This window comes from Elgaria multicarinata, chromosome 6 (genome assembly GCF_023053635.1).
Source record: "Elgaria multicarinata webbii isolate HBS135686 ecotype San Diego chromosome 6, rElgMul1.1.pri, whole genome shotgun sequence".
Lineage (NCBI taxonomy): Eukaryota > Metazoa > Chordata > Lepidosauria > Squamata > Anguidae > Elgaria > Elgaria multicarinata.
In genome coordinates, this window is record NC_086176.1 from 53,209,895 (window position 1) to 53,218,568 (window position 8,674).

General features: G+C 42.3%; 1 protein-coding gene across 1 annotated transcript; it reads right to left on the reverse strand.

Annotated features, from left to right (window-relative positions):
* Positions 1–530: 530 nt before the first annotated feature.
* ZNF367 (zinc finger protein 367) lies at positions 531–7,811 on the reverse strand. The gene is made up of 5 exons (XM_063128762.1): positions 7,449–7,811; positions 6,420–6,570; positions 4,915–5,034; positions 3,241–3,379; positions 531–2,954 (listed from the first exon to the last, which is right to left on the reverse strand). Exons 1-5 carry the CDS (start codon positions 7,809–7,811, stop codon positions 2,720–2,722), a joined length of 1,008 nt encoding a protein of 335 aa, XP_062984832.1. The 3' UTR covers positions 531–2,719.
* Positions 7,812–8,674: the final 863 nt, after the last annotated feature.

Consider the following 8,674-nt stretch of genomic DNA (forward strand, 5'->3'; position numbering starts at 1 on the left):
TTTTCAGAATACCACAAATTGTGATGGCCACTATATTAAAAAGCTTCCTCTGGACCATTTTTGCTGAGGAGGGAAGGCTGCTTGTGAGCTTTAAGAGGCTTCTGCCTGACCACTAATTGAATCCACTGTGGTCAGATCTAACACGGTAGATGTTTAAAACTATTTGTAACCACCCAAACCCAAAACGTGCACTTCAGATATTTGAAAAGGTTTAACAATATATTTATTTACCCAACATTAGAACTATCTAGCTACTGAGGAAAAAGTATGAAGCATCACAAGCTAGATAAGGGCTTTGAGGTACACATACTGTTCCCACACAGAGAGAGCTTTTCCTATTATCTTTTGTATCAAAGAACTGCAGTAACTAGTTCTCTATGTGAAAGAATCAGACAAAAGAACTGTGCACACAACAGAACTTCTAGGAAGCTTTGAATGGGACTGATAGTATTTCTAGGCTGCAATATGAATTCATAGTACCACCATGAATACAAATTTAAAATTTGGCAACTTTTTATTCCAAGCTTATTAGAATTACAGCATTTTATCTCATGCCAAAAGTACAGCTTAATCATATGAAGCAGAAAATTCTTTAACCACCATTTTTAAAAACCCAATCTTTTTCAGAAATGGTTGGTTGGAGTTTTTCCAAAGATGTATTTTATACATAATTGGTAAAGCAGCTTGATTTGCCTACAGCTAGGCAGAATGTGTTTTAATTAAATACATATTTTCAATATGTATTCTATGCAAATAATACATTGAAAAGGGGTAAGAGTTTGTGTTCATTTACAACAAATTGGGCTTCGTTTACATGACACGTTGATGTCGTCATATATTTACTTCTACAATAGTATCAACTGGATTCCATGAAGTGCAAATGTTTTTCCTGCTGCTGAATTAGCTTCAGAGACATCGTCAAAATTGACATTTTAAGGTCCTTAAGCTTTATTTCTGAGGATTCCAATTTGATTTTTATATAGTCAAAAGGTCCAAGTGCTTTGTATTAAGGAAGCAGAGGTGCCAAACAAACATATATGAAGTTAACAAGCCAAAAAGTGACAATTCTAAGATTCAGATCAACTGCACTATCTTCCCTTTTTCTAGCTCTTTGCAAACATTAATACATAATCTTAAGGATATACCAAAATGAAGTTGACCCTAAAAGGTATGTTGGATCCAGATAGCCACCCGTGGAGGGGGAAGTTGAAGACTAACTTTCTCACCCCTCTTCTCTCCATCAGCCCGCAGAGCTTCCCAAATATATCCCCTTGAGGGTCAGGGCTTCTGCAGAGTGGAGTAAGCTGTGGTGGGGGAGATCACAGAAAACCGGGAAGAGGCACCTTCTGTAAAATATCTGGATTTAACCCATAATCTAGATAAGCATGGAAGTATCAACATATCTTCATATTGCCAATTTAAGACATTAGTCATTTGCTCTGATCAGGACTTCTAAGTAAAATGCTATCATAGGAGGAGGTCATTTAGATAATAATCAGATTATTCAAATGCTTACGCCAGTAGCCTTTACTCTTAAAATCAGGAGTACTGAACTTGCACAGTCTATTATGCACCTCTACTCATTTTGTCCAGATAGCTATCAAGGCACATGCCTGGCATATGATAATTACTGCTAAAATTTATTTTCTTTCAGTGCTCAAGAGCACTAAGTGCTATTCTATATCTTCATTTAGGGAAATACTAACCCTACAACTCACATTTGCAACTACTGTTCAAAGCCTATTTTCCTAGTTTACAGCTAATACTTCACAATTTTATCAGTGACTGAGCTACAGTTAGTGAACACAAACTTGGCATGTAAGTTTCAAATCAAGCAATAAGGTGGCGATATGCAATGAGAAAACTATCTGCAAGAAAACTTTTAAAGCAGTACTTTAGTGTTTGCTAATGAGCATCTTGTAATAATACGTTGTAAATATTCCTATAAATCCACACTTGATATGATGTTACCATGCCTAGGATATGCAAGAGTAATCGCTCAGTTATAGGCAAGTCCAACAATGTGCAAACATTCCCAACGTTCTATTAGGAACAACAAGTGCTACTCAATGAAGAGACTGCTGAGATCTCAGTCCACAAAAATCAAGTCTCCGTGTCAGCAGTCACAGTGAAGATTCTGAACAAAACATCATCCAATTCTTCTATGCTGCTGCAAAGTTAAGACAGCTATTCTAGCATCCTTGTCAGTAATGCTAAGTAAAATATTGACTTTTGAAATAGCATGGATGCATTATTGTTTACATCTTTTTAAAAAAAAAAACTTTCAACTAATTTCTTTGAACACACGTACCATTATTCCAACATAATGAGTTCAGAAAGTGCTTCCTGTGAGAACTGAATCAAAGAATGACTGGCATCCTGATTTTAAGCACTGTTACATGGAGGCAAGACCCACTAATTGCAGTGACTTACTTCCACATAGTTGTGATTAAAAGCATAGCCCTAACCTTGCAAATCTAGCATTCTACAACATGAGCATTTTCATTCTGCATTATACAATCTCATATTTACAAAATACTTAAAAAGCTTTACATCTGACTTACAAAAAAAGTGCAATTCTCTTACCCCATTTTCTGAGGCAACAACATTCTTCATAAATTCTACTTAATAGCAGCCTATGAAAGCAAATAAGGTGCTTAGCTTATGCTCAGGAGTTAACTGATTTACATTTTGTTGATCAGCAGGCCCAGGTCTAGTATTACTGGCGTAATGGAGCTCCAGCCAAGTTTGCAAGCTCAATGAGTGCTAGTGCCCCATGCAAGCGTTCACGCTGTTCTTGAAGGCGGCTACAGAGGGCTGAATGGGAGGTATTTTTTTCCTCTTCCTCATCTTCAGACTGAAGGTATTCCATGGGGTCTTGCTGCTCCTGGTCAGGCTTATGAGTAGATTTGCTTTTCAATGTAGGAGTGCGCTGTTCTCTCATTTCCCAATACCTGTCAGTTAATATGAAACACTAGTATTATGAATTATCACAGAAACATTGTAGCCACCTAGCCTCTTAAGGATTTTTCATATAATAAAGATAAGGAAAGTGTTGGTTCATTCAAGGCAAAGACAACTCTGGGGTAATGAAGAGTAGGAAGCACTTTAAAAAAAATGTTCTGATCAGTGTGGCATGAAATACTATACTTAAATTCAAAACAGGTTGCTTTCAAAACTAAGTAGACTCCTTTATCCTCAATGTATTTTTTTTTATATATATATATATATAAATCTTACTTTGCCAGCCATTCAGCAACAGCCTTGTTGTCTGCAGTTTGCTTTTTATTCAGTTTATCTGTAGGTTCTTCTCTCCTCAGCTTTGCATACGGATGCTTGGGGCAATGACGGTTTGCATGTGTGAATCTGCTTACACACCCTTATTAAAAGGGAAGGAAAAAACATTGAGCATGCATATACAAAGCCATTACAAGATCTTCCCTATGTATAAAACACTAATGTTAGGCTCAGAATATGTAATATAAAAACATGCACTAAGTTTTCATTTGCCTTTGTTTTAGTTTTTATCAAGTGAAAACCAGTGGACCTGGCAACCAAGTTTTGGCTAATATGTTCCAGTCAATATTTAAAACTCAGTCAACCTCCCAGGCTCCCTCATCCAAAGTTTCTCTTCCATGGTTTCCCCACACCATAGAACATAAGCTCTATGGGATACCTTCCTGCAGTCACACTTTTACCGGCCTGTTTCATTCTTTCCTTCAAGCCACATACTCCCCTTAGGTCAGAAAGAAGTGACTGACATACACACACAAATTTGTGTATCAAAATTAATCAGAAAATAGTTCCATACTCAGTGCTTTATTTGAGCTAGGGTTCATCAGGTTAAAGTCTAGAATTCATTTTAAGTACTAGGGCTGCATCTATGTATCTGAGAAACAGTGCTTCGGATCATGCTGACAATACATTTTCCTTTCTACTGAACTACAGCTTACCCACTCCACCCCCTTACCATAAGGGATGCAAGCATGAGCATGACTGTCACATCCGCTTGAATCCCAGAATCTCAATCTCTCTCTCTTTTTTCTTTTTTTACAAAATAAACACTGTCTCATCCCATTTCTTTTGCTCACATCATGTACAATCAGGGAATCCCATTTCTTCCCCACAAAAATCTGTCCCTGGTTTCTCCCCTATCCACACCCATATACAGGTGCCACCTTTCAGGAGCTTTCGTCCAAATTCACCTGCTCTAGCAACCTTATTTTCAGCCATCTTCCCATAAACACACGTGCTGTTTCCCAGTGAGGCTTAATCTCTCATCTCCCCTACCACATTACAAGACATAAAAGTTACACTTCTCAAAACAGATTTTTGGGTTTTGGAATCCTGTGCGAATTCCAGTGGAAGCAAAACACACTTGGTATCATCAATTATAGCTGAGAAATTTAAACATGCTTCAATGGGATTTAAAAGTGCTTTACTTCACGCCGTTTGTTTTCAAACTATTAGCACAGTCTTCCTCTCCCTTTAAGGGATTACTTCCTGTAATAAGTATTATAAACTTTTGATTGTATTCACCAAGTTTGCATTTAACAGCTCACCTAGTAGCCATAGTTGACCAGGAATTCCGTGCAGAGGAGTTGACCCTCCACTACCAGTTTGCTTTGTTTTTGTGCTGGTTGTGAAGGAAAGAAAACCTGGTCTTTAGATCCCTCCCTCCTCTCCATTCTCTTCCTCTACCTGTTTGGTAGAAAGCTTGTGAGTTTTTTTAGAACTAGCCTCCTAAAAGGCTGGTATTTTACTGGCTATGGAGGGCCTTCCCCTCCTCCTCAGTACTTGCATTTTAGCAGGCTGATAAAGAACATCTGAAGGCTAGAAACTTTTGGGAGCTTATTTATAAGGCTCTTACTCACAGCAGTTTATTTGAACAAAGATGATTTTCTCATGGCTCACCGTTTTCTGCACAGACAAAAGGTTTCTCTCCTGTATGGAGACGCTGGTGTGTTTTAAGCTGCCCACTCTGAACAAAGGCTTTCCCACATTCTGGGTAATCACACAAATAAGGCCTTTCACCTGGAGAAAAAAGTAGAACAACCATCATTTGCACCTCCTGAGATTTTCCAGTGATGCTTTGTAGAAATTAAAGCATTGAAAGTTCCTTCTGGAACTGTGTAATTCTTGCCAGAACTATAATATCAAATGTTAAAGTGTGTTTGGTTACTTTGAAAGGATGGTAAACAATATTAAGGAATAAGAATAGAAATATATTGAAAATCTAGAACAGACCAATTGCAAATGCTTTAGTTGGCATGCTACTTGGCCATAGTAATGCCCTAGTCATTTTTTACAATTTAGGACCCACTGGTTTCAATCACAGAAAGTTAAACATATGTTTAAATACATGCTTAAAATTAAAACATTAAACGTATGCTTAAGTCTTGCAATGGCATTTAGAAGTGTTTAACTGGTTGGACAGTAGTCAATAATTCCAATGAAGTTTGAAGAACTTCAGAATCATTTGCTGTTTCATTCTTTCAAGATACCCATACAACCATCCCTAAGATTTAGTGGGAGTTTAAGAAAAAAGTGAAAATGCAAAACGTAACCCCCAGAAGCCAATGAGTATCAGCCAATGTTCTCTCTCGAAAAGAAATCCAACTATGTTCAATACTCCTATGATTGAACTATAAACATAATTAAAAGACTGCTCCTTTCACATTGTGGCAAATCCAATCTTTCACATTGTGGCAAATCTATTGACACTTCTGTGTTTATTAAAACGCATTGGCCCCATTCAGAAGACACCTTAAACCATGGCTTTAACCGTGGTGAATAAAGCAAAAAGCCTTATTCACAGTGGTTAAAGCCATGGTTTAAAGTGTCTTCTGAATGGGGCCAGTCACTACTTCACAGATTCCAGAATAACAACCAGGGCTAAAACCCAATTTAGTAATACTTTGAGTAAAGCCACTGTATTCAATGGGACCTAAGTCAGTCACGAGTCTCTTTTAGCTGTGATTAAATCTGGATTGAAACAACTGTTCATAAGAAAAAATGTAACGTAAGGGGATCTATTCGAGTTTTCCCACCAATTAAATACATCTAACATTCACAAATTATAAGCAAGAGAAGAATATGAAGAAGTACTTATCACATGGTTAATGTGAGATAATGCTTGTTTTCAGGGTTTTTTTGGGTGTGTGTGTCATAAGTATTGGTGTTAACTTTCAGCACCCTAGGAATCAAGCATTTCCAAGACATTTCTCCTGATTATATTATTGAATTTGCAACTGCAAATCAATTTCTAAACTCATATAGACAGAACAGATCATGTTAGCAAATCTCAGTATATCACATATTCCAGTTAGTTACTTACAAATGAATTAGCTTAATTTTCCATTATTTTCCAATGAATGGACAGAAGGCCTGTGTTTGACTTGTTGACTCATTCCACTTACCAGTGTGAGTTCTTTTGTGTGCCTGTAAAGACTTCTCGCGTGGGAAGACTCTGTTGCAAACATTACAGCGAATCCTGCTAGAAGAATGCTCTCCCTCATTTATTAGATCTCGGACTGTGTCTGCTCTTGGTCGGCCTCGTCTAATGCCGTCCTAGTAAATTAACAGGCTATGATCAAAATACTGATGATCAAAAACTACCATGCATGAAAAAGGGGCGGGGGAAAGACCTTCGCTCATAAACAAGTGGGAGTATTTCTTGGCAGCCCAAACTTTTGAAATGTATTGTTAAACCTTAATAGCTAAATCTGTATTTGTGGTACCCAGGAACATAACACACTCCTCGCGTTGCAAAGCACTTTTCACAAGACCAATTAGGTACTGGATTGTTTTGACTTCAGATACTTTGACAAGCACAGCAAAAAGATTACATTCAAATCAGTGACAGCCACAGTACTACTTACATTTCACTGTCCCTCCAAAAGGAGGTTTCAAATTATGACAACTTTTACAGCCACTGGCCAGAATTACTGCTTATTTTAAAGCAGAGGCCATCTTTTAGGAAGGGGGACGTCAAGGAAGCAGTCTGAAAAAGGTATTTCTTTCTTTTTTAAAGGGCTGAAAGCGCGTGCATCTCGTCATCAATGAAAGGTTGATTGGGCGACGGCGAAGGTCCCCAGCAGAGGGGGAACGGCGCGAGCGCTACCTGTCTAATCGCGCGCTCGCGCTGGTCAACGGTGAATCTCGTGCGCGCGCGCGCCTGAACTCGCGGCCGACATTTAAACCCCCCCACACAAAATCTGTTTTTTGGCGCGCGGAGGTGTCGTCATTCAGAGCGTGAATCACTCGCGGAAGTGACTTAACCGTAAACCTCCGAGGGATTTGGGAAAGGGGCGGGGTGGCTGGGGGTTGCTTGGGCATTTTAAAAGGGCGCTTTTTCAAAGGAGCCCTTTCCCTCAACCGTCGTCCCCGCCGCGCGCGCCTTCCCCGCCCCACCCACATTTTAACCCCATCGACCCCACCGCACTCACTCTCAAATGCCCGCCACTGCCGCTGTCCGGGCTGCCCGCTTCTTCGTCCTCTCCGGCCGATCGCCCGGCCGAACCTCGGGGCCCACTGCCGTTGCCTCCTCCGCCTCCCAGCGGCTGAGCCGTGGCGGGGGGAGGGCTGAGGGTGACGTTGTGCGCGTTCTCCCCCCAACGCCACGGGTAGACCATGAAGTCGCTGAAGCCCGGGCTGGTGGGGATGGGCGGCGGCGGAGGGACGCGGGCGGGATCGTCGCTGCCCCCGCGGGGCTGCTTGACAGGGGTGGTCTTGATGACAGAGACCAAGACACGCTTCGGGGAGTCTCCCGGGCAGAAGATCACAGGCTGAGGGCCCGGCCGTTCAGACATCGTGCTGCAGCAGCACTCTCCCCTGCACGATCGGATCTGGTGCCGCCGCTTCTGGCTCTTCTTCGGTGCCCGGAGGGGACGCCTTAGGTTCGCATGACAGAGAAAGCGGGAAGGATCCTCCGCGGAGGACACAATCGCGCTTCGGTGCCCGAACTGACCGCGGCGGCCTCTTCTTCTCCGCCTCCTCCTCCCCCCACGCGCGCGGCTTCTCACCACTAGCAGCCGCAACCCCGCCGACCACCACCGAGCCCTAGACTTTCCCGCGTTACATTTCGCGCCTGGGCGGAACCAATCACCACGTCGGGCGTAAACGTCAGGAAAGTGACAGACGCTCGAAGCCAATCAGGAGGGGGAGAAAACACCCACTCCCCTCGCTTCAAAGGCGAGCGGCTGAACACAGAGACGCGTTGGGTTGGGCTTGGCCGACCTCGGGCTCAGCCATTGGTTCACGTTATCCGACAGCAGCCAACAGAATTCGAAAATCGGCTGGAAAGGTGGGGCGCCGGCATCCCACCAAGGCCGGCCCCTAGCTTCCCTCATGCGAAGGGTTCTAGTCGGTTTCAATTGGCCCTCGGCTGGAAAGAGGCAGGCCCGGGAGCTCTGGCGGTTAAATGCGCAGTAAACATGCTTCGGGAGAGTGGGAGGGAGCCGGCGGGGACGTTTGGCGCGTTATTTCGCTTCAGGCGACTGGCTGCTGAATTGCTGATCCGGCTGGCTAGCAGCTCTGTGGCAGCGCACCATCTGCTTGCTTATCATGTGATCCATTTAAAGAGCGGGACGGGTAAACAATGATTCCAGCTTCAGGAAGGTGCTGGGGATTCCCAGGAAAACGCGCCCCCACCTTCACTTGCGCGCCATTTAAG